General features: G+C 46.4%; 1 protein-coding gene across 1 annotated transcript in view; it reads right to left on the bottom strand.

Annotated features, from left to right (window-relative positions):
* Positions 1-4,769: 4,769 nt before the first annotated feature.
* AIPL1 (AIP like 1 HSP90 co-chaperone) overlaps positions 4,770-26,866 on the bottom strand; it is a 256,206-nt gene continuing 234,109 nt past the window's right edge. Inside the window, exon 6 of the mRNA XM_085649906.1 lies at positions 4,770-7,005. Coding sequence (XP_085506032.1) covers positions 6,794-7,005 — 212 coding nt within the window. The 3' untranslated portion in view covers positions 4,770-6,793. The remainder of the gene's footprint in view (positions 7,006-26,866) is intronic.

Below are 26,866 nucleotides of genomic sequence, written 5' to 3'. Positions count from 1 at the left end.
GTCTTAGGCTCTTACTGTGAGGTTTGGCACTGGGCTTTCACTGTCACTGTTTGCTCCGTGTGTAGTGTGGGCATTGGTTTTACCTTCAGTGAGGTTGGTATGTGTTTACGTCCTCCTTGTCTGTGTGCCGCGCGTTCGCGCTCCATTCTTTCCTCCCGTGGAGCAGCTGAATGGTTTGTCGTGTAACCGTTTCTCTAGAGGTCTGCTTTACTCTTTCTTCGGTTGGTAATGGCCCTAACTGGCGGGTTTTCCTTGTGCGTACGTGCCTGTGATCCGTGTTTTTCACCTATGGGTCTCTGTGTATGCTCTGTTGTCACGTTTTTGTCTCTTCCTTCGCGGAGAGTCTCTCTGCCCCAATGGTTAAAGTCTTTGACTCTTACTCTGGGGATTTGGTGTTCCATCCCTGGTCTTGCAATGTCACTGTTTGCTCACGTCTACAGTGTAGGCAATGGTATTTTCTTCAGTAGGGTGTCCTGGGGTTGGCGATCCTGCTGCGATGCGCTGTGTTTGGACGGTCTACGGTGCTGTGGCTCATGGGTTCGTCTTGTGTCTGGTGGCTCCGACTCCCTCGGGTCCTAATAGGGGTTCGGTTTCTGCCTTGCTCTTTGCCGTTCCGGTTTGGTTTTCGGTGTCCCTTCCGCCGTTTCGGTGGTCTCGCTTGTGGGGGCGCATTGGGATGTTGCAGGTTGACCGTCTGGCTGGCGCATTCACTCGTTGTCCTGGCGGCTTTGTCCCTTCCTGGTTTTCCGTGTGGGGTCCCTTGGGGTTTTGTTCCGACCTGGGAGCTCTTACTCTCTGGCTACTCTTGTGTCCCTGGTGGCTCAAGCTCAGGCAGGGCGATGGTTTGTTTTCCTGACGCGGTTTTCATTTTTGCCCCATGATGTGTCTGTTTTGCCATCTTGGTTCGTACGTAGTTTGTCCCTGGGCCTTGGATTCATGTTTCCTGTGTTGTCCCTGGCTTTTTCTTCTTTCCTTGCTTTGGGCCTGCCGTCCTTCCATCCTGTGGGCTCCTGCTCGCCATTGTGTGGCGGTGTCTGTGGGTTCCTGGTTGGGCGTCCTCCTTCGCCATGCTGTTGGATTCTGCGTCAGAGGACGGGCGTCTGGCACCTGTCCGCTCTTTGCTGGGCTGTTTTCAGTGGTCTCCATGCCGGCTCTTGCCGCTCCTCCTGCTCCTGGAGGGCTTGACCTTTTTCTTCCTGTCGGGGGCCCCGTCCGTGGCTTCCCCGTCGTTTATTGCTCCCTGGCTCGTCCGGCAGCTGCGCCGCCTCCTGTCCGGGTCGTTCTTCTCCTCGGCTCCGGGCAGCTGTCCAGGTGGACTTCTCTCGGTTCCATGGACCGTGCCCGCTGCCGGGCCACTCCATTCATCGCTGGTTGTTGTGCTGCCCTTCTCGGATCCATTGTGCTATGGGCTTCTGGGGAGCGTCGACTTGGTCGGGCCGGAGGTTTGGCACACGCCTCTGCAGGGGTGTGCATTTTGTGGGCTCTTTTTGTGTGTCCCCCCCGACTGTTCATGTTGGGGTTGTCTGCTTTTGGTGGGGCCATCCTCGGGTGTGTTTTGAGTGTTTTTGGTCCTGGTGGGCGGGCGGTGCTTGCCCGGTTTGTCCAGTGGTAGTCCTCCCTGTCCTGCTGGTCTCTGGCCCTTTTGAGCCTGCCTTGCTTCCGGTTCCGTTCTGTCTTCGCCTGTGATGGCGGTGGTGTTGGCGGCCTTTGCATCCTCTCCTTCTCTGCTCTGGGTGGTTGGCCGGGTCTGAGCTGGTTTGCGCCTTGTTGTTTGGCACCCTGGTTCATCCTGGTGCTTTGGGCTTCCTCTCCGGTGGGGTCCTTGTCTTGTGTGTCTTCGGACATTTCTTTCTTGGACCTGTGTTTCGGTTGGTCGATTTTCTGTCGCCCGTTCCTTGGCTTCTCTGGGATTTGCCCCGGCCCTGTGGGGGCTTCTTGTTGCTCTCCTGGGCGGTTTCTCCCCTGCTTCATGCTCAGGGGTGTTTGCGAGGTTCGCCCCCGTTGGCATTTTGGCACGATGATGCTGTCCTTGCCTGGGTCACTTTTCTTCTGGCTCCGGCTGTGCCACCCTGCTGGCTCCTGTTGTCCTCTGCTCTCTTACTGTTACTGTGGGTCGGCCCTCTTTGGTGCCTGGATGGGAGTTCTCCTGGGGGCGTCTGATGCTGTTTGCTTCATTTTGGGTCCCCGGTGTTGGCTCTTCGGCCTTCTCGTCTGGGCTCCCGGCTTTGCGCTTTCCTGGGGTCTTTTTTCTTCCAGGGGTTCTGGGCTTGTTTGGCCTGGCCGGGGTTTTTGTCCTGTTGGTGGTGCTCGCCTGGGTGCGTTTCCATTGTCGTCTGCTGCTGCGGTGGTTGTCTGGGGCATTGTTCCTTCTTGGTCCATGTTTTGCCTCTGTGGGCGTAGGTTTTGTGTCCTGCCTCTGCTTTCTGGCTTTCCCTGGCTGTTTTTTGTTCCCAGAGATGTTGTTGGGTGCCCGGGAGTGCTAGGACTCCCGGTTTTATTCTCCCTAACGGGGCCCTGTGCTTCCGGTGTGGATTTGTCTTCATCATTTTTTGTCCCTGGCTTTGGGGTTCCGGGTCCTGTTGGCTCGGTGGCTCCCTGGGAGTTTTGTCTTGGCTTGGGTTTGTGTCGCCCTACCCTTCTTTTTGTGTGGGTCGTTCTGCCTGTGACTTTTTTCTCCCTGTGTGCTCCTGTTCCTGTTGGTTCTTCTTTGTTCAACAGGGCAGGGCCCGGTTGTTTGCTGGCGGGCTGTGTGCCCTCCTGGGTGCTCGCATTGGCGGCTCGCTTCCTTCTTGTGGGACGTTCCTGGGTCGGGTTGCTTGGTCCCTGTGCGGGGCGGTCTTGGGCCGCCGCATTGCCTTTTCCCTTCCTTCCGGGCTCTGTGGGTTTTCTTCTGCTTGGGGTCCTCTGGTGGCCGCTCGCTTCCTTTCTGGTGGCTTGGCCTTGGGCCTGGTCCCTTCCACTCTACGGCCTACGTGGGCGGCCCTATCGGCTTTCCGCTTTCCGCGGTTGGTCGGTTGGGTTCCCTTGATGGCCGGGTCTCTTCAGTGTCGTTACCGGCGCCTTCCTGGGTCTTTTTTGCCTTGAGCCTGCCTAGGTTCTCTCGTTGGTGTTGCGATCCTTTCCTGGGGGTCTTTTTGTGTGGGTCGCCCTTGCGGCGTTGCTGTGTTAGTGGACTGCGTATCTCTTTCTGCCATGGCCTTTTTGTTGGGTCGCTGTGGTGGGGATGCCCTCTGTTTCTTCCAGTCTGGGCTTTTGCTCCCCTCTCGCTTCTGGCTGTCCATTGGGCGGTCTTGGTATGTTGGACCGGCTTGCTGCTTTCTCTCTGGGGCCTGTTTGCTGTTGCTTTTGGCTCCGTGCGGTCTGGTTCCGTGCCTTCTCTGTCCTCCTTCGACCTTTGGTTGGGGCGTTTTTTTTTGGAGACACTTCGTGTCTCGGGGGTCCGGGTTTTCGGCCTTCCCGGTGTTTTTCTGTCCCGGGCTCGTTCTTCCGGCTTGTGGTTGCCTCTCTTGGGTGGTCCTTCCCCTCATCTGGTCTGTTGGGTTTTCCCTCTTTCCTGGGCGTCCCTTTTCGGGTCCGTTGGTTTCTTGTGAGTGTTCATGAAGCCGTTTGGCTTTGGCATGCGCTCACTTTGTTAATCATGTGGCGAGGAAGACTAACGAGGAGGTAATGCCCCGATTACTTACAGGTAATCTTCATTACTCCGAGTATAGTCTTCCTCGCCACATGAGTTCCCATCCCTCCCTCCCTGTCTGGCTATCGGCTTCATGTTTAGGCTTGGTAGTTTCAGACTGATAGGTTTGGCCGGTCCACCTCTTATAGAGGTCATGGGTATAATGGGTCGGCCATATTGGGAAAGGATGGGAGGCATGGGAGACTGACTTTTTTGCTTTGGAGGGTTCTGGTGTGGAGCTGAAGCTCACTTTGTTAATCTATACTCGGAGTAATGAAGATTACCGGTAAGTAATCGGGGCATTAACAGGGATTAAATACAACTGCATGCATACAGCATGTACTAAAACCATACACTGGCATTGGCAATACCTATAGGTCTCGCTTTAAAAGAATGTTGTGTATGGTAATTTGAAGCATTACAAGTAAATAGGAGGGGATAGAAATGTTTTGCGAGGAAGCAAAGAACTGTAGAATGATATTTGTGTAGGTTAAAAGGCCAGGTGACACTTACACTGTCAAGCCAGACGTAAAAAATCCATTTAGGTTAATGACTGCCCATCTCCCACATGTGCTGCTGCCAGAAAAAAACCTAAATTATTTAGTTATCTAAGACTCTTTATTAGCATTCCAATGATGTGTGTGCCCTAAAAAGGTGGAGCTTAGATAGCTGGATAAAAAACAGAATCCTCACAGCTTTGTGGAATCACAAAACCTCTGCCCACTCAAAACATGTACCAAAGCCCCTCTCCATAGATGCTCTGATAAGTGTCTACTCTGTCAAGCCAGACCGTAAAAAATAGTGTTTGTTTTGTTTTGGTTTTTAAGGAGACAGATTGGATAAAGGTCAGAAGTTGGACCGCTGTCTGTCCACGACGGTTGCAATGACTCCTGCTCTCTTTGAGACCCCTCCTACTCTGACTCCTTCAGCCTGGAGAATGTCACTGGAATCCATGTGATGAGGTGGTCATTACTTATTCATGGGCCCAGAGCAATGCAGCCATGGACGCTAGCTTTCCAGACAGACTGACACTCATAAACATACCTTGAAAAGGAGAATATCTCGAAAGCGAATGCAGTGCATGATAATCAGGAGTTCCGTTTTTATTCCTTTGAAGGTATCACAACATACCGGATTGTTTCTGGCTCCATCAAGGCGACAATCTTTTGAGAAAACTAATGAATATTCAGCACATCACATATCAATGAAACGGGCAGCTGCTGCCCTCTGCTGGACACTGTTATTATGCGACTCGGAATCCATAGCACTGAATCTTGCAGTCTACAAAGCTACGCCGACTTCTTGAATTCGTGTAGGCTTCTTCTATGAGCAGCAAATCATAGTGGATGAATGTACATATTGCACTTGATAACCTAGTTAAAATTAATAAAATACGACTGGGTAAAGGTGTGGGAGAGTCTTGCAGGTGAAAAAGATGGAGGGAAGCGGTGAATGGCCTGCGGAGAGAGAGCACAGGTGGGGTCGAGAGCTAGGTGGAGGCAGCTATTCAGAGAAGAAGCGAAGGAAGGGAAGAGATGCAGAAAAGATGTGGAGAGCAGAGGTGCAGGGGAGAGGTGCACGGAAGCGATAAAGGAGAGAGGCGAGAGGCGAGAGGAGAGCTGCGAGGGCGAGGTGAAGAGCAACGGTGGTGGAGAGGGCTTCTGGGAAGACCTGCCCCGGAGTGATGCAGACACGTGGACGGGGCAGATCTAGAGTCATGCAGGAGAGGGATTTCTTTTATTCCAAATCAGATTTTGCACATCTACACGATTAACCTGAAAGTTAATAAATGGAAACAGGATTGTAACGGCTGTGATTGTGGACCTGCTATTATGTTACTCCACCTTCCTTTAGATGAATCTGAATCGTCACTTCTGTGCACTCTGGTAGTGCTCTAATAGAAGGCCTTAATTATTATACAGTTTCATATGCAATCGCTTACTCACTTTTTGATTTTTGAATCGGTCAATACATGTATGGGCCGGATATTTGGTAGGCTTTAATACAATGAACTCTAGGAATGTTTGGCATGTATAGCGCTTTTTAGCGCTTTGTATGAAAGAGTGGATTAGGGCACCCGTGTGAGGCGGCATGGGTGCCCAGTGCGGGTCCAGGAGAGCTGGATCCAGGCTAGTGTGCCACGATGCCCCTAAAAGCTGCATTTACATTCAATTAATGTTTTCGGAAATAATGTACCTATTCAGTACTGATCATGAAATATGTCTTGGGTCCCACCTGCCTGCGCCTATGTTGGACACGCCTCCTTTACTATAAGATTAAAGCACATTGGGATCGGGATGGCATGGGACACCGGAGCTGGGCAGGAGCTGACGACAAAGCAGGGCAATGGGGATCTCTATTCACTGCTGTTCTGATACCAAAATACAAACAGCATCATCTTCCTAGGCGGGTGGAGGGTTAAAGAACTGCACACATGAACAGCTCCTTGGGCTGTTGTCTCATGCTGAGGGTTGCATACTTGGCCACCCTAAAGCCTTGTGCTCTGTGGCCCTTAAACCTGCGTGGATGGCCTTTTTGGTCCACAGACCGAGTAAACAGACAGGGATCTCACCAAGGCCCTTGGACTAAAGCTTACCAGATCGATGACCATAGTCATTGCTACAGAACGGGCCAGGACCCTCGCAGGTCACCGGCACTGCTGTATTTTCACTCTTGGATTCTGAGAAGCAAATCATTACAACTGTACAGGGAAGAGGAAACCCTCGAACACCATCATTCACTACTTAGAATGTACTGAATGAACGCCACAGCTATATGGTTCGAAATCTCTAATGTACATTAACCTACAGCACAGTAAATGGCAGAAAAGCATGATAATAATCGATAACACATTAGCAAGAGTAATTAATAGAATGGAAAAGTGGACAGAATACCTAACATGTATTGCCCTCTGAGGGCCAGCATCATGTTATCACTTTAGTGAGAAATGCATCCCAACCCAGCACCAAAGGCTACTTCTGTTGGCTGCTGAGGGGGAGGGGGGGTGCCCTCTTACCAAGACGGCAGTCCAAGCCCACGATGGGCACAGTATCCCCTTGTATCGAGAGTCCTTTCTTAAACAACCAAAACCTGGAGTCTTTAGACACTAACATTAACGAAACCTCAGTCCGATTTGTCGAACATCTTCCTGTATTTGAGTTTGTCTTCTTCGTGTTTTTCCTGCATCCTCGTCTCCAGCATCCTCCGCTCCCTGTCCACAGTCTTCTTCATGCGCGGGTCCAGCTCCTGGACCTTCTCAAAGTCTGCCCTCGCTTCAGCCTCATTCCACACTTCTGCATGGGCTCTGGCTCGGATGTAGTAGGCTTTCACCAGACCTGGAAGAGAATGGGCAGGACAGCCTCTCAGTCTGCTGTGAGCCATTGCGACATTGGGCTCAAGATTGCACAGGGCCATAACTTCTGAGATGTAGTTCCACATAATACCCATCCCTCTGACTCCAGTGAAGGCCTTGATTTAGCTACAGGTCACTCATACGGGCACACACGCTATTCTACAAGAATTAAGGGGCATATCAACAAGGGCTTTATCTCTGCTTTTTTGGCTTTAAAAGCCAAAAAAGGAGAGATAAAACTAGCGCCCTATCAACAACAGGGTGCTAACATGCAAATTCGCATGTTAGCACCCTTTTACTCTACGCTTCCCCTTGCATCTCTAATGAGATGCAAAGGGGGCGTTCCAGAGTAAAATAATGGGAGAAATGTCGCTAAGCGACATTTCTCCTATTATCAAGAATGTCGCTAACCCTGTTAGAGACAAAAAAAGCAGCGCTAACCGCGGTTAACGCTGCTTTTTTACGTCTGGTATTTTTCTGACTTAGCCATGATATCCTATGGAAGGAGGATATCATGGCTAAGTTTGCCTGTCCCTATCAGCAAGGTAACGTGAGATTATCGCTGGGTTTCTAGCGATAATCTCACGTTAGCCTGTTAGCGTGAGGATTTTTATCGCTTTTGAGATAAGCGTTGCTAATAGCACGCTATCTCAGCGATAAAAATTCACGCTAGCCGGCGATAATTATCCTAGCGCTAAGTGCGCTTAGAGATAATTATCGCCGATTGTTGTTGATATGCCCCTTAGAATGTTAAATCCACGCTTAGCTATATATGATTTCCTTCACAATATTGTGGTAGACGATATTTTGCATAAGTATTCTGACATTAAACCCACATAAGTATATGCAAATGCATGAACACAAAAAAAAACACGCATGCGCACAAACAGAGAAATAGTCACACACACATGTGCATTCATGCTGTGAAAACAGATTTCACGGTTAATAGTTTTGCATATCAATAAGCACCAAAGAGTCACAAATGGAATGTTTTTATTGTGTTTTATAAAAGAAACATGTTTAGAATAGCATGAGCGATGCTTTAGGCCTGCTCAGGTTTTCAGTTATCACTTTTCAATGCATCTGGTTTATAACACTTGATAAACTCATCTTCCCCTCCCTGCTTGTGCACACAGGGCTTCACTTGTGACCTCCGTAGTTTAATTAATAATACAAGTTAGCTTGTTTCATGTCTTGCTCACATTGTAAAATCTTTGAAATGTAGTGTGTTGTGTTCCTGATGTGCCAGGATACAACAGATTTTACAACTGTATACAATTTACAGACTGCTTCCTTACTTCCTTGACTGAACGGAGATGCCGCTTAAATTCTGAATGAGGTTTTGTTTTCTGTGTAAGGCATAGCACCGCATATTCATTAGATTTAAGACAAATGTCAATATAGTCACGAGATGTGTTTTCTGTATACCTTTTGGGTGTGGTTTGTAACTTTCTCTGTCTGACCACAGTGACTGTACATTTTCCCTTCCTAAAAACATATAAAGGCTCATCATTTTTGGGATGAGTCAGGTCTCTGTCCCGTTCCCTACAGAGACAGGCTCCATGCTAGTCTGTTTATCATCCTGTACTATCCTGTATTTTTTTCATTTTCTTTCCTGAGCAGTCTTTATGAGAAATGCTCCTTGATTCTCATTTGCTGTGGGCTAGACTGTATTTGGTGCTGTCTAATAATTTTAGAACAGGACTTACTTCTGCCGCCAATGATAATATACATTTACTTGCATTTTGAGCATTTTTGTATGAGTTGTCGAACCAATGGCTTTTGCATCAATTCTTAATTTTAATAAACTTTCATTGTCTGTACATTTTAAGTCTGTCTTGTGTGAATTTTCCTGGCATTTAAAGTCTGTCTTGTGTGGATGTTCCTGTGTGTTCTTTCTTTGTACTCTGAGTAAATGTTCATTTAATGTATAGTTTCTGTTGGACTCGGCCCTTTTTGCAGGGTCATCCCTAAACTTTTTGCCTTCCTCCTGTATTTTTTCTGACCTGTTGTTGGCTGTTTTATGACTCTGGGCATTTTACCACTGCTGATCAGTGCTAAAGTGCATATACTCTCCCTATTGTAAATTATTGTACGAATTAGTGATTCCATGATTGGTTGGTTTGGTTTACCTGTCAGACCCTAGTACAGTGCACCAGGATGCCCAGGGCTTGTAAATCCAAATGCTGCTGGTGGGCTTGCAGCACTGGTTGTGCCACCCAGAGAAACAGCCTGTAAAAGTGTGTCTAAGGCCTGCCATTGCAGAGCCTGCGTGCAGTCTGGTACTGTCATGCTGACTGGGCAAGTGCACCCACTTGCCAGTCCCTAAACCTTCCCTTTTCTTCGTATCAGACACCCCTATGGTAGGCCCAAGGGCAGGGTGCATTGTAAGGATAAGGTAGGACATGCACTGGTGTGTGTGGCATGTTCTAATAGTGAATTACAGCCATTTTCGTTTTTCACTATTGCAAGGCTACCTGTTCTCCATAGGCCGGAATGGGCAGTTTGGTTATTACATCTTATAATCCTAACTGACTCAGGGAACATGGTAGAAATTCGAATTTAGTATGCCTGAACTCAGAATGATAAAATACATCTTTTAGTGAAGTTGGTTTTAACATTCTGTGTTTGAAAATGCCACTTTTAGAAAGTAGGCATTTTCTTGTCTAACCATTCAAACCTGCCTCTGCTAGGCTGTGTATTCCCTGTCTGGAGTTTGAGTGACAGGGCTGGGGAATTCCCAGAGAAAGGGTGAGTCCGCCCAGTGGTGAATAGAGAGATCTGCATCTAGATGGGAGGGAGGAGTTGCACCTGGGACCTGAATAGGACAGTGCCTGCCCCCCCCCCCAACAGTGCTGGCTCCACCCCCTGTGGTGCGTCTGATGTCTCTGCTCTGCACAGTGAATGAAGAGAAGGAATCCTGTCAACAAAGTGCTCCAGAGCTCTACTTGCCTTCCACAATGCTGGCTCCACCTCCTGTGGGGCGTCTAATGTTTCTGCCCTGCACTGTGAAAGGAAAGGAGAAGTCTGGTAAATAGGGTGCTCAGGAACTGGTATGGACTGGGCAAAGGCCCCTCTGCCTTCAGAGGACAAAGGATTTCTGGGAATGAATATTGGGACCCTGATCCCAATAATTTAGATCACTTTGGGATAACAAGAAGAAACTCTGCTGAGGGAGGAACCAGAAGAAGCTGAGGAGGAAACTATCCCTGAACCTGGGGGATTGGCCTGCAGTGGTTGCCTTACTGCCAAAGAGAGGAGAAAGGAACTTTGTGTGTACTTTTGCTCAACTTGTGAAGGATCTCCAAGGGCTTGGAAAAGAGCTTGCCTCCTGCTGAAGTCTCAGGAACAACAGACTTCACGCTCCAGCTCCCCAGAGTTCTTTGGAAGTGCCTGCTGCTTTTGTTGGGCCTTCTGAGGGACTGCAGTTTCTCACTTTACCATTCTGTTTGCCTCTAGCTGTTTGTGTATTCAGTGTCTGGTGTTTTAGTGACAGGAGCTGGGGATGCACATTCACTCTAGACAGTCACTAGGGGGCATTGAGGTGTGCCCTGCCTTGCCTAGGTGACTCATCGCTGGGCTGAATAGACTTGGTCTTCATTTAGAGTGGTGGGAATAGTTTAGCTTGCACCTGAATAGGCTGTGTCTTTTTCACAATGCTGTCTCCTCCCCCTGTGATCATGCTGCACCAGGGAGGATAGGACTGGTTTGGACTAAGTTCAGAGATCCTTACAGGAAAAAGAAAAATGACAAAGTGGGGTATAAGTATTGCACCTAAAATCCCAGGACTTTAGATTACTTCAAGGAACAAGGGAACACTGCCAAGAAGAAGAGTGGAAGGACTGTGTGAAGAGTGCTACCTTTTCTGAGTGATGGGTGGGTTGGCCTTCAGTTGCTGCTTCTGTCTGTGGTGGAGGAAAAAGACTGACTCTTTTTGCCCTGCTGTGGTATCCTGATTGTGAAGAATCTCCAAGGGCTTGTGTGTGCTGGCCTCCTGTTGGAAGTCTCAGGGAAATCAACGACTTAATAAAATATCCATGCTGGATATCAAGGAGAACCTGCTTGATAGGAGAGAGGAAGGACTGTATGAGGTTCGCTGCCCTTGAGGTGTGAGGGGTGGGACAGCCTGTAGTTGCTGTTCCTGGCTGGAGAAGGTGGAGAACTGGACTGTTTTTCACCCCTTTTCTTTAGGAAGAGTAGATACTGAGCGCTTTATGGTTGCTCCTTTGGAGAGTGTGGTGAAGACTATGTTGTCCAGCTTTTCTGAAAGTGAAAGCACCTGAGGAGCACGTTAGTCCTTGAGGTTTTACTTATTAGGGTAGCTTCCATGTGCTTTAATGGTTGGAAGCTTCCGTGGCCTTTAACTGAAATAAAAGACTACCTTCTTGAAGGGCCAACTCTCCCCCCGGGTTGGGAAAGAGCTGAAGACTAAAAGCGTAGCCACATGTCAGCGGAGCCGGTGTGAACGATCCCCCAGTGTTGCTCCGGCAACCAGCATGACAGCCGCTGCAGACCCAGTGACGCACCCGGAAGAGAAAACCCCTTCGCCCTGGTCCTTCCCGGACAGAAAGGGAACCGCGATGTATGCAGCCGGAGGGGCTATTGAACGGTTGCCATTGCAACTGTGCCCCATTGGCCAGGGAGCGGAGAAGCTCCGCTGTCATCTTACTGGGGCCCGGCGAAGGCGGTCGCGCCTGCTCCCCGTGCTAGACAGCAACCCGGGAACCCCATCGGGGTGTGGAAATATGGATTTTTATGATCAGTTATGTCCCCTATCTTGGACCCCAACGGTTTCATGTATGAATCACAAGTACATGTATGTTCCCTCCAGTTCCAGTTATGAAGGCGCAAACACATGTGCGTCCACCGTCAACATGTCCTCTTTCAGAGCCGCCATGAATAAGCCGGATATTCCATTCCTAAGTATGAAAGGCCACCGGCTTTATATGGTTCACTTATGCCATTTTACAGTCCAGGCAAGTAGGCCCTGATTCTGTCATCAAGCTTTTCTTGCCTTCTGCCTCTGAAAGCTCCAGTCTGAGCCTGCATCTGTGACCATGAACTTTGTCTCATTCCCTGCGCGGCTCACGAAGCCTGACATCAGCCTGTTGCCTGCCAAAAACTGTATTTCACCTTCGAAATTATCTGCTCCGCTCCCTGCCCAATGCATTCCTGTCTAGTAGTTTAAGTAAACATTCTTCTAGCTACCGAGCAAAGGCCCGGCTTCTCTGTCTTTATGCAAGTAATTCATAGCCCTATTATTATGGAAGACTTCTGCCCTCGCATCTAGTGTAGACACTTAGACGCTTGTACACGCACTAACAGTCAGTATAGTCAGTATAGAATAATATTCTACTCTAAGAAGACCTCTCTTTTGGATAACATAGTTCTTTAAACATAGGATGTTAGATATGATTTGGGATTAGGTTGACTTGACCCTCCAGACTTCTGTCGCCACATGTAGAGCTAAATGTCAAGTCCCCTTCACCCCCTAGTTGCACATCAATCACACGTCATGCTGCTGCGCGCGCATTTCTGCCAAGTATTTCTGCTGACATTGCGAAATTCTTTCATGGAACCACCCTATTATGACATCACACCTGATGACGTTCTTTAGTCACACCCAGTTACGCCCACTTTTGCTACGTATGTATGGTTTATCCACACTATCAATTGTTACGCCTCTTGCATTTGCTTCACTGTAATGCCTATTGTATAAAAGTGATTATCTATCAATAAAGTATGTACTTCACTTCCTGAACCTCCGTGGTGATGGAACTTGGAGTCACCGATTCGAATCGTCCATTGGAATAAAGCCCATTCTGAACCTCTAATACCACGGATTCTGCCTCTTATTTTCTGAGCTATTCTTATTATGTTTCTGTATCAAATTAAGTCCCGGTAATTAAATTATTTACCACATGAATGGCGCCCGAACAGGGACACTTTCTCATCTCACGCGCCGGCGGTGCGTTGCAGGCCCGGTCTCCTGCCACAGCTGGACGGACAACTACGCGTACCAGCAGGATTTCCTGTATCTCCCTCCGGTCAAGCGGGGGCGACTGAGGCTGCGATCAACACCCAGACGAGGCGGTGAGAAGTGCGAAGTATCCCGACCAGAGCCTAGCTGAGAGAGCAAGATCCGAGGTATACAGAGGCCCACCAAGTGTCCGAAGTTTTCGAGTCCAGTCCAGTCCGGTCCAGTTCAGTTCCGTTCCGAGGCCTTCCGTTCCGAGCTACCCGGTGAGTACCATTACTGGGGAGGCGTTCTGACGTGCACATAGGTTGTGCCGGTCAAGACGGGTTTGGGTACACAAATCCGGTCTGCACTGTTTCAGCAGTGTATCTGTACTGTTTAGCAGTATATCTAGTATATCAAGTATATAAATTCAGAATAATTCAGTTAATGTCGAGTATTATGTTAAGTGATTAAGTTTTCCCTAGATCGTCATCATCATCGTTGCTCAGTTAAATGTTAAATGTTAAATGTTTCAAATACGTTCTGCATATTGTGGTGTGAATGACTGTTCATTATTGTGTTTAGTGTATTAAGTTTGTTCAAAATCAAGTATCAGATCAGTTCTCAATATGCCGCTCTTTTCGAAATTAAGACAGATCACAACTAGAAAAGGGGTACTCGAAGAAGCTGTTCCCATTCCTACTAGGGACACTCCAGGGTACTTCATGTATCATAAACACGGCTTAGACGCTATATTATTTCTTGATTTATGGGTAGACTACACCAAGGAATTACCAGAAAGTCAGAGGTGGCCCGCAGCTGGGACCTGGGATGCAGAGTGCATCATGAAAGTAGAGGAAGAGTTATGGAAAAGGAAAGTCAGACAGTCACAGAAAGACGCCGTTGAGTTGTGGCGTAAAGAATCTCATAGACGTACCGAAAAAGCACTCCGACAGGAGGAGAAAAGTAAGGAGAGTTCAAATAAAGTCCGAGAAAACCTATTAATTGAGGAAGGTACACGAGTGAAGTCAGAACAAGTAGACAGACAAAGAAATGCCCTTATGAATGGTATGTATCCCCTCCTGGCCGAAAGATTACCTAAGGCTACTCCGGAGATACCAAAAGACTTGCCACCCCCATTGTTTCCAATAAAAATGCATCCTAAGGGGCATCCTAGAACCGCAGAAGATGTTTTTCTTTCCTCATACTTAGATGACGCAGCTCCCGAGTATGCTAACCCCGCCCCACATAGACCGCCTGCCAGGGAGGTTCAACGCCAAGATCCTGTATCTCTACAGCAACAAACCCTGACACAAGTTCCGGCAAGCACATCTGTTTCCACATCTGTTCCTACAGCTACTTCTATAGCTGTGTCCACACCTATAGTGGCTGTATCGCGTTCAACGAATCCTTTCACGCCCGATACCCCAGATGGGGCTACCGGAGGTGCTACCAACATTTTTTCTACGCCACCCAGAGTAAATAAACTTACCTTTCAAGAATCAGCACATACACGTACCCCCTAACTCATAAATGCCCGCACGCTTAAGGAACTTCTTATAGATTGTAGATATGACCCTGTGCCCGGCAAAGAGGACGAAATGATCATGGCATCATTACGTATCAGACGAGCCGCGGTGTATTTAGGGAAGCTACCAGGAATGACTGTGCATCTAGATAATATATACCATTTTGTCCAAACAGGGCGAGATTCTGAATGTATTAACAGAGCTATGGAATACCAGAAAGTGGAGATACAGGGGGAACTGTTACGTTTCCTCATAAATTGTGTGATCAGAAATCAAGACCGACCGGGGGTAGATCCGGAAGCAATGCAAACTCTTACTAGATGGAGCCAGAATATATCAGAAGGGAGACATGATAAGCAAAATTGTATAATAGCCATGTGCCGAAAGATCCGTAGAGAAATAGAACGCCTACACGAAGAGAGATTAGCGGTAGACCAGTTCGAACAAAGCGAGGAGGAAGGATCAGGACTGCCCACAGGACAGTCAGACACCATAGCCTATGTAGGCAGAGGAAGATCTTGTAATAGTACGAGATGTTTTTCTGACCCGATACGTCCGATATGTCCAGATAATAACAGGAATTTCCAAACACCTATAATAAATATAAGGTCCCCCGAGCATTCGTTCCAAGCCGCTGACAAATTACTCCGAGAACGAAGGGGTTATCATTTACTCGATTCTATGGATGAACAAGAATTAGCCAGGTCAGCCGTTCATTGGGTTGACAGTCCCGGAAAGTATGGTGATGATACAGTAGCACACACATTTTTGAACCTCACCCCAGATGAACAGCGTTTAGCTGGGATTTATATGATTCAACAACTCCTTATACTATATAAAAGTCAGCATTCAGATCCTGGTCCCTTACCTGATATATTGACTGAACTACTCACGAATAGATGGAGAGGTTCAGGTACTAAGTTAATTAGAGAAATACTAGAATCAAGAAAGCAGTACATTCTTTTTGTATGCCCAGAACATGTCTCACTGCCCATCAAGGAAAGAACGACGTATTACATGGACAGACAGAATCCCTTACGAGAAGTACACCCAATAAAGGGCGAGGACAATCAGTTTAAACGTGTGTTTGTACACACACCCATATCTAAAATAGAATTGTTACAAATGAAGAAAGTGGTACCCAGTCATGATAAAGACCCAGCGGGTTTCCACCGAGAAATTAAAGACATGTTACTCATGGGGGAGTATACCTATCCCGACATTATGACAATATTAAAGGTATTAATGCCTGCTGGCATTTATGAAAAACTCAAGGAAAAAGAGTGGGAAGTGGGAGACCAAAAGATAGACTGGACAGCATTAGAAGCAGAAGAAAAGGCCCGAACTGCAGGAGCAGGGCTTGGGGATAAAACTAAAGCACTACCAGGTTTACTAGTACAGGTACTGCCACGTTTATTAACTACGAAAAAAGAAGACTGGGGTACAATTTCAGCCTGTAAACAAAAGCAAGATGAAGACATTAGTGATTTCTATGCCCGATTTGAAAAATGTTTTGGTATAAATAGTGGCATAAAAGCAAGTAGCGAATCATACCCACATCTGTTTGTGACAAAATTAGTTGAAAACTCCTTACCCCAAGTGAAGAATAGAGTATTAAAATTCGAGAGTACCTGGCAAGGTAACACCCCATCACAAATGTTACAAATGTTACAGTATCATCATAATAGAATTAGAGAGGAACAAGAACATGAACAAAGACGCATGAAAGATACAAAAATGAAAATGCTAGTCTCCCAGACAGTTCCAGCTGAAGGACATAAAAATGGTACGACACATTCCGGTGATTCAGCAGGACCTGTAAAGGGGACATGCAACTATTGTAAACAGCCAGGACATTACATACACGATTGCCCGGTCCTGAAGCGTAATATTGCCACAGGTAAAACACAAGAAAGACCACGGCCACCTAGACAGGATCAGAATGAACAAGGAGCTCCGCAGCATGCACAGTCCATGCCAGCTCCACAACAGTCTATACAATTTGTGCCAGCTGCACCAGCGCTGCCTGTTGCTGCCACACAAACCACGACACGACAGTTGTACCAGACCGCACAGTACGACTATCCTGATTATCAACGATACGCATGAACCAGCCTAGAGAGGGAAGTTGACTTACCCCTTATCGAGGTCCCAGTAGACCAAGAAGGACCTTATGTACATAGTGAATTATTAGGCCAAGATAGAAAATTTTTACTTGATACAGGGGCAAGTCGAACAACCATAAAACGTAGTGAAGTTCCAGGGGCACCCCTCTCAGGCTCACAGAATATTTCCCTTGGTTTTTCAGGAAAACCTATTGTTAATGAAGTATCACAGCCTCTCCCACTTACGATAGGACCTTTGACCCGAACTACAGATTTATTGCTTACTAAATCATGTCCAGAAAACTTGTTAGGTATAAAAACACTGAAAGCTCTAGGAGCTATAATATGTTGTTCTCCGGAAGGAGTAAGATTGTTTTTACGTGATTTCAAAGGTCACTATGTGTCTAGAGACATGGATCCCCGACTGCAGACTTTACCTACACATTTATGGGCACAAGGCCCTACTGATGTCGGTTGCATGAATGTTACACCATATCGAGTTACACTAAAGGCAGGAGTGGTACTACCACGAATGCGACAATACAAGTTACCACCAGATGCTGTAGTGGCTTTACTGCAAATCATTGACGAGCTCATTGCCCAAGGAGTGGTTGTGGAAACAGACTCCAATGTATGTAATTCACCGATAATTCCGATTCTTAAACGAACAGATCCGAAGGCCCCGCCAGTATATCGATTGGTTATTGATCTGCGAGAATTAAACAAATGTATTGTGCCACAATTCCCTGTGGTCCCAGATATCTCGTCATTACTGACAGCTATTGATTCCGAAGCAACATTCTTTACTGTAATTGATCTCAAGAATGCCTTTTTCAGCGTCCCAATAGATCCGGAAAGCCAATACTTGTTCGGATTTAGTTTAAATGGACGTAGCTTTAAATTCACACGCGCACCTCAAGGATTCACAGAAAGTCCCAGCATCTATAGCCAAGCACTGAAACGAGAACTCGACAGTATCCACATGCCAGTTAACACTGCCCTGCTTCAATATGTCGATGATCTGCTGATCACCGCTAGAAGCGAACCTGAATGTGAGAAAGCATCACTGACAGTTTTACAATTTCTAGCCAAAAAGGGGCACAAGGTGTCCCCTTCTAAGCTGCAATTCTGTGTCCAGCGAGTTGTTTATCTTGGACACTCGCTGTCCAAGGAGGGAAGGCAGCTTACACCCGACCGCATTCAGTTAATAGCTAACATGCCAATACCCAAGACACAAAAGGAGGTGCGGGCTTTCATAGGCCTCACTTCATATGGTAGGCAGTGGATCCCTCAGTATGCATTTCTAGCAAAACCACTCATTCAATTGACAACACAGGAGGCAGCCACATCGACTGTTCTCCCTTGGACTCAGGAACATGCCCAAGCTTTTGAAAGCCTAAAGAAAGCCTTATGCCAAGCACCTGTTTTAGCAACACCATGTTACAATAAACAGTTTACACTCTTTGTTACAGAACGCGAAGGTACTGCCTTGTCAGTACTCACACAGGATCAAGCAGGATCACACAAACCATGTGCTTATTTTTCTAGTACATTAGATCCCGTAGCTCAGGCTTTGCCTGCATGCCTAAAATCAGTGGCAGCAACAGCTTTAGCAATCAGACAAAGCGATGCCATAGTGTTAGGACATCCATTGACGGTTCAAGTACCACATGCAGTAGAGGTTCTTGTGAATCGAACGCAAACACAACACTTGACTATAGCGCGACTTACAGGGTATGAATTAACATTGTTTCAGCCACATATAGAAATCAGACGTTGTAACACATTGAATCCTGCCACACTTTTACCTGTAATCGGAACAGACCCACTAGCTCATGACTGTATTGAAGTTATTACAATCACGACGAAACCCAGACAAGACTTGACAGATGTCCCATTGTCAGACCCAGACCTGACGCTGTATGTAGATGGTTCATGTATGAGAACAAATACAGGAGAGTTAGTGGCCGCTTACGCAGTCACAACAGACACTGAAGTCATCGAAACAAATTGCATAAATACCTTGTCAGCTCAAGCCGCAGAGCTCATCGCTCTGACACAAGCCTGTATTCAAGCCACAAATAAAAAAGTCAACATATATACTGATTCACGTTACGCATTCGGAGTTGTACATGACTTCGGCGTGCTGTGGCGAGAGAGAGGTTATTTAACTTCTCACGGTGCCCACATTCAGCACGGACCCCTCATTCATGCCTTATTAGATGCAATACATTTACCCACTGCAATATCAATTATGAAATGTAAAGCAAATACGAAAGTTACTGATATCATTTCTCAAGGCAATGATCTAGCTGACAGAACAGCTAAACAGACTGCTCAAACTCAAACATCCGACATGACAAAGACAATAGTCCCGACGCCAACACATTGTATGACGATTAAAGATCCTGCTCTTGACGTAATTGACATACAGACACATGCTACACCAGACGAAATAAAGAAATGGACTGAGTTAGGAGGGATTCAAACGGATCAAGGATGGATGACGAAGGAAAAATCTGTGTGGTTCCTTCCTGATTCAATGGTCCAAGTCATTATTAACACTATACATAGTCCAGCGCATCTAGGAGAAAAAGCTATGCTAGACAGCATTCAACACATTTGGTTCAACAAACATTTACGAGCAGCAGCCAAACAAAAAGTTCGTACCTGTATGATCTGTTGTCAGTTCAACCCAGGAAAAAGCATTCCCGTAGAACAGGGTGGATTTCAGCCTCCTGATCACCCTTTTGAAGTCCTCCAGATGGATTATATCCAGATGGAACGATGTTGAGGATTCAAATATGTTCTCGTAGTTGTCTGTGCTCTTTCCCGTTGGACAGAGGCATACCCGGTTTCAGATTACACTGCCCCGACTACTGCCAAACAGTTGGTTCGAGAATTTTTCCCACGATACGGTTTACCACGTGTTGTCTACTCAGATAACGGCCAGCCGTTCTCATCCGAATTAATGAAACACGTTTCACTTTTGTTAGGCTATCAGTGGAAATTCCACTGTGTCCGACACCCCGAGGCAGCAGGTCTCGTGGAAAGACATAATCAGATTCTGAAAATCAGACTGTCCAAAATATGCAGAGAGAAAGGTGTCGACTGGGTAGTAGCGTTACCAGTTGCACTCTTTTACATGAGAATGGTAGCACATTCTCGAACAGGGCTATCCCCGTATGAGGTGATCTTTGGCAGACCACCAAATATGTGGGGGACGCCTATACCACGCAAAATAACTGATATTGACTGTAATATGCTGACAGATTACTTGGCTTCCTTGATGTCTGCACTACAATCTTGTCGTTCACAGGTAGCTGCAGCTTTTCCTGACAACACTGAGGTGAAACCCCATGACGTAGTCCCGGGGGACCTGGTCTTAGTGAGGAACTTTGATCGGAAGACTCAGCTGGATCCTAGGTGGAGGTCGCCGCAACTGGTCTTGCTCACCACAAGGACAGCCGTGAAGATCGAAGGCAGGAAAGGCTGGATACATTCAAGTCATATCAAGAAATTTCATGGACTACCATCGGATGTAAATACCACACCTCGTGTGTCTTCACCCATTGACTCAAAACTTCCTTTGGTTGAAATGAGTAATCACAAACAATATAAACTAAAACTCAGGTCTAACCAGTCAGGCAATTTGATTGTTTAAGTCCTCTCCAAGGTGAAGCGGTTGAATTTGTCTCTGACATGTATCCCTTAGACCTGAATAGAGAAAACACCCGAAAAATGTTGAAACGACATGCGTACTGTAAATCACTGCGTAGTCATTGCACAGTGACGTTATTAATTTTGTTTTTCTTAAGTCTTTTAATAATTACTGCAAGTATATTGTTGCACATATATTATCCTATTTCTAGACATGTTTATAATGTTACTGCTGAACATTCTTTTAGTGAATTACCTCCGCTTGAGTTGTCTTATAGATTTGCGCTGCGCAATAACACGTTTATTAGTATGTTACATCATTCCCATCAGGTTAGCAATGCTACTAATTGTTGGATATGTGGCCGACTCCCTCCCTATCAGAATTATAAAGGAATTCTACCTCTCTTTCCATACCCGTTCACACACAACGGCTCCTGTGGAGCATGGTTTAGTTTAATTAATTCCCTAGATTCGAATTCTGCAGTTTATGAAGACAACTGGGTATGGGGAAAATTGAACTTAGTTTTACTTAAAGTCTGCTACCCTAACAAGGAGGGACTTCCCAAGAGAACAGGAACTGATCTAGAAAATGAAGTGTATGGATTAGGTAATTTTACGCTTAATCTTATGATCCTAAATGTCGAATCCGAAGCTACTCCAATTTTGTCCGCTATGTCAATATTTCCAGTAAAGGGTGAATTATGTGTAAGAAAGAATGGTTCCATACATATGGGCCATAGTAGATGTACCACTGTAATAGAATTTAGTGATCAAGGCAAGTCTACATTTAGAGCTTCCCGCCATTCCTATTTTATATGTGGTCAGACGGCATATGTACGTTTGCCTCTAGATTGGGATGGTACCTGCTACATTGGATTCCTTCTGCCACCTGTTTTCCTAGCTCCTCCTGATTATCACAGAAATACTCATTTAGTACACAATAGAGAAAGGAGAGATCTCCCAATAGTCGATTACACTGAAACAGCATGGGAAAAATACACAGATTTCAATAAAGGTCTCTTTCCCTATATAGGTACAGTTACCAATAGTAAGCTGATACGTAGATTAAATAGAACCCTTGAAGCAGTAGTGAACGAAACTATTTCCGCCTTAGGCAATTTAACAGAAGAGCAGTCTGCTATGCGGATTGTTGTGCTTCAAAATCGTCTTGTCCTTGACGTCATCCTGGCCGATAGGGGCGGAGCTTGTAGGGTCATCGGATCAAGTTGTTGCATTTTCATACCAGAAAATTCGCCATCTGTATATAAAGCCATAACTCGCCTTCATAAGATTGTAAGCCAGATACACCAGAATCCAGGCACCTGGACTTGGTCCGGCTGGTTTTGGAGTGTATTATCTACCTTTGGATGGAAGGTCCTATCCTTCCTAGGTATTGGCCTTCTCATACTATTCAGTTGCTGTCTATGTCTACAATGTGGACCAGCGATCTGTGGTCTGTGTGCCACATCGTGTATTCCACCACCAAGATTTCGTTCGTCCCAGAAGAAAAAAGAAGAACAAATGATGCTATATGAACAGATCAATGGATTGATGAAGATTGATATCTCTTGACGGGCAAGTAGGGGACAAGGAGGGAATGTGGAAATATGGATTTTTATGATCAGTTATGTCCCCTATCTTGGACCCCAACGGTTTCATGTATGAATTACAAGTACATGTATGTTCCCTCCAGTTCCAGTTATGAAGACGCAAACACATGTGCGTCCACCGTCAACATGTCCTCTTTCAGAGCCGCCATGAATAAGCCGGATATTCCATTCCTAAGTATGAAAGGCCACCGGCTTTATATGGTTCACTTATGCCATTTTACAGTCCAGGCAAGTAGGCCCTGATTCTGTCATCAAGCTTTTCTTGCCTTCTGCCTCTGAAAGCTCCAGTCTGAGCCTGCATCTGTGACCATGAACTTTGTCTCATTCCCTGCGCGGCTCACGAAGCCTGACATCAGCCTGTTGCCTGCCAAAAACTGTATTTCACCTTCGAAATTATCTGCTCCGCTCCCTGCCCAATGCATTCCTGTCTAGTAGTTTAAGTAAACATTCTTCTAGCTACCGAGCAAAGGCCCGGCTTCTCTGTCTTTATGCAAGTAATTCATAGCCCTATTATTATGGAAGACTTCTGCCCTCGCATCTAGTGTAGACACTTAGACGCTTGTACACGCACTAACAGTCAGTATAGTCAGTATAGAATAAGATTCTACTCTAAGAAGACCTCTCTTTTGGATAACATAGTTCTTTAAACATAGGATGTTAGATATGATTTGGGATTAGGTTGACTTGACCCTCCAGACTTCTGTCGCCACATGTAGAGCTAAATGTCAAGTCCCCTTCACCCCCTAGTTGCACGTCAATCACACGTCATGCTGCTGCGCGCGCATTTCTGCCAAGTATTTCTGCTGACATTGCGAAATTCTTTCATGGAACCACCCTATTATGACATCACACCTGATGACGTTCTTTAGTCACACCCAGTTACGCCCACTTTTGCTACGTATGTATGGTTTATCCACACTATCAATTGTTACGCCTCTTGCATTTGCTTCACTGTAATGCCTATTGTATAAAAGTGATTATCTATCAATAAAGTATGTACTTCACTTCCTGAACCTCCGTGGTGATGGAACTTGGAGTCACCGATTCGAATCGTCCATTGGAATAAAGCCCATTCTGAACCTCTAATACCACGGATTCTGCCTCTTATTTTCTGAGCTATTCTTATTATGTTTCTGTATCAAATTAAGTCCCGGTAATTAAATTATTTACCACAGGGGGAAACAGTGAAGGTCAGGAGGGATCGGCGTGTCCGGGCCCGAGTCACACTGCCGAGGCAAGGCAGATGGAGGCCTGTAGAGGTCTCCCCACTGCCCTAAGGTGGGGGCAAGTTCCCCCATGGGGATTCATGTAGGAAGGCAGATCTTTGGCAGGAGATTGAGCCCCTGGAAGAGTTTACAGCTGCACCACATGACGGTGGGCAGCTGCAATATTATATATCATCATCATTTGATCTTTATTTCGGTCGACTTGACCATAAAAGAATACATTATACAACATTTTTTTTAAAAAACAACGAAGGATACAGTGGTAATTTCCAGGTGATTGACCAGAATATAAAACAGTCATTTGGTTAATAAAAGCTTAATACATTTAGTACGACTGTGCCACATTGCCGTTAAGAATTTTGAGACTGCAAACACAGTTGGGGCAGAGAGGTCTCTTTTTAGAATCCTGTATGCCGGAAGATAAGTCCTGAAGCCCAGGTTTTTGAGGAGTGGGACCAGCCAGTACTGTCTTGCTCTTCTATATGCCGGGCAGAAAAATATTATATGCAAGTCACACTCCCTCGGATGCGCACACGCTGGGCATTGTAATGAGTTCTCAGAATTTGACCAGCAAGCGTTGTGCGCTTTAAGAGGAAGGGTGCTGTACCTCCATTGCATGAAGAGCTTCCTGGTAAGCGGGGGGCCTATATTATCATACACCAACTCTTGGCAATATAGGATTTTGGACTCCAAGAATTTACCTGTAAGGGAACACTCCTGTATGTTTTTAAATTGGAGACATAAACAGTGTTCATAATAATCTATGGCTAAAGATTTCCTTGAGACTCTGGGACATGTGATTTCCGGGTGAGACCATAAGTTCTGTCTTCCTAGTGCCTCACAGGTTTGTTTAATATGCCTGAGCCAGGGGAGTCGTGCAGGGTTACAGAGTTTGAGGATTTCCTGAAGTTCAGATCTAAAGTCGGATAGTTCCGGTGTGGACCATAGCCTTCGCCAATACAGTAAGGGTTTGAGGCATAGTTCTTCTGAAATTGGTCTGAGGCCTAGGTCAAGTCTCAAAGGTAGGAGGGGGGTGCTGAGGGGGAGAGCTGTTAGCTGTCTAAGGAAATTATTCTCAGTCACCTGGATGGGCTGAGTGACAGTGTGTCCCCATATTTCAGCACCATAGATCACTGCCCCTTTTGCCTGTGATTTATATATTTGTAGGCGAGGGGAAAATGGTTGGTAAGTCAAACCCCGGGTCATCCTTGCCAGTCCTCCTATCATTTGAGATAATTTCAGGTTCGCCCTAGTGCGATGGGTGTCCCAGGACAAAGATTGATTTAGTGTTAACCCCAGGTACTCGAATGTGCAGACCCTCTCTAGCCTGGAGGGCCCGAGCGTGGGATTGGGGCGAGTGGTTGATGGGGGGTTGAAGATCATATACTTAGTTTTTGCCGCATTGATCTCCAACCCCCGAGATGCACAAAAGAGTACAAACCCATCAAGAATCCGCTGAATGCCCATGGGAGACTTGGAGAGCAATAGGGTATCATCCGCAAATAGAATAGCGGGTACCCTCGTGCCTCCAAGCCTCGGAGCGTCAGTATCTTTCAACGCATTCAAGTGGCTAATCACCCCGTTGACAAAGAGGCAGAAAAGAGTCGGTGCGAGCACACAACCCTGTCTAACCCCCCTGTCAACGGGGAAGCGGGCCGTTAGGGCGCCCCCTCTCCCACACCTCACCCTTGCATAGTTTCCCCGATGTAGTCTTCTCAGGATAACTAGGATGTCAGTTGGAATGCCCAGGTCTTCAAGAACAGTCCACAATTTTTCCCTAGGCACTAAGTCAAATGCGGCACGTAAATGGACAAAGACCGTATATAGGGTGCCACCCTCTAATAATACGGTCTTCCAATGAATAAGATTTAAACGAAAAATCTGGTCAATGGTCGAAACTTTCTTTCTGAAACCAGCCTGATATGTGCTCATGATGTTGGACTCCTCAATCCAGTCCTGCAAATGGTTAAGGATGAGTCTGCCGAAAAGTTTCTGGGAGACATCGATGAGACTAATCGGTCTATAGTTGGCTGGGAGCAGAGGAGAGCCCTTTTTAAAAATTGGGACAATCTCTGCGCCCAGCCAAGTATCTGGTAGTTCCATACCCTTCAGAATGGAATTAAATAAAAACGTGAAGTAAGGTGCCCAGACTTCAGGTTCTTGCTTAAAAAGGTCGCCTGGCAATCCATCCAAGCCTGGCGCCTTTCCTGTAGCAAGGGCCATAATAGCTACTCTAACTTCTTTTAGGGAAAAAGAAAAGCCCGAAGTAGTGGTGACTTCCGTGGAGACAGTGTCGGCCCCTGTCCCCGCGGGGGACGTGTATAAAGACTGGAAGTGGTCACGCCAGGTCTCAGCAGAAATGTTCGGTTCAATCGCAGAGACCAGTTCTTCTGTGCCAGTGTTTACACAACGCCAAAAATTCCTGGAATCACCTACTGCCAGAAATTTCGATAATTTCTCCCATTTATCTTGTTCCCATTCCAGTTTTGCATTCTTAATTAGTGATTTATAGGCTGCTCTTTTCTCCCTGATTCCTGTCCGGTCCTGACCTGTCTTGAGTACGGACAGAAGGTCACTCTTAGCCTTCCTGCAGGCTGAGTTATACCAGGAGGGAACTGAAGTAGGAAGGGCCCTTTTGGGTTTGCCAGTAAGAATTTCTGATGTAGAAATTATAAGATCTGCGTGTAACTGCCAGAAGTTATTGAATAATCCCGGAGTGCTTGAGTGCAGAATCAGGATTTGAACCTTCTCCAGGAACGGCACGAGTAGGGCGTATAAGTTTGGTATCATCCCTTCTTTAGCTACTAGATTCTCCCATTTTATTCTACGTCTGTTAGTAGAAAGGAGTAATCCCGGGTCGGATGAATCCCCATTATTCTCCCTTGGTTCTAGGCCAGAATGATGTAACTCGAGCTGCAAAGCATTATGATCACTATCAGCCCTTTGGAGTATCCGAAAGTCACTTATTTGCGACCAGAGGGCTAGTGGGACCAGAATGTAGTCCAGTCTCGATGTTTTACCCTCTCTATGGAAGGTGTAATTTGAGGGAATGTCTGACGGTAGCCTTCCATTGCAGGCCCTCAGCCCATGTTTAAGGGTGAGAGAAGTGATTTGTATCGCCAGGGGGGACCACGCTTTTGGTGCTGGAAGATGGGACGGTGGTATAGACCAGATGTGGTCTTCCTCCTGGCACAGGCCATCCGATAGGCCCAAAAGAGGTTCAAAATGACAATTCAGATCTCCTCCTACTATATAGGGGGTGCCCACAGGAATTGAAGATAGGGCAGAATCGAGCTCAGCAATGGTAGTAGATTCTTGCGAATTACTAACTGGCCTTGAGTAAACATTAATTACCAGGAGACTGGACAGACCTGGCCACTCCAATAAAACTGCCAAAATATCCTCTGAGTTTACTATCACAGGGGATGCCCTGCAGCCAAGATGAGAGGCTATCCAGGTTGTGAGCCCACCAGAAGGGCGACCTTTGCCACTCCACTTTGCGTTTTTGGAAAAGGCAGCAAAGCCGATGCGGGCGGTGTCCTCCCGCATCCACGTTTCTTGAAATAAGCATATGTCCCTGTTTACTATAAAGTCATTCCATGCATGACAGTTTAATTTGTTGGACAGGCCCGCTATATTCCAAGAAAGGATATTTAAAAGGGAAGTGTGGTGTTTAGAAAGCTTAGGAGGTGGGGGGAGGTGATCCATAATGAAGGCTTTTGGGTCGGTTGACACTACCTTTTGTACTATGGGTT

The sequence above is a fragment of the Triturus cristatus genome, chromosome 3_2 (assembly GCF_964204655.1).
Source record: "Triturus cristatus chromosome 3_2, aTriCri1.1, whole genome shotgun sequence".
Taxonomy (NCBI): domain Eukaryota; kingdom Metazoa; phylum Chordata; class Amphibia; order Caudata; family Salamandridae; genus Triturus; species Triturus cristatus.
The sequence above is the reverse complement of the archived record's forward strand: the minus strand, read 5'-3'. Positions and strand labels throughout refer to the sequence as shown.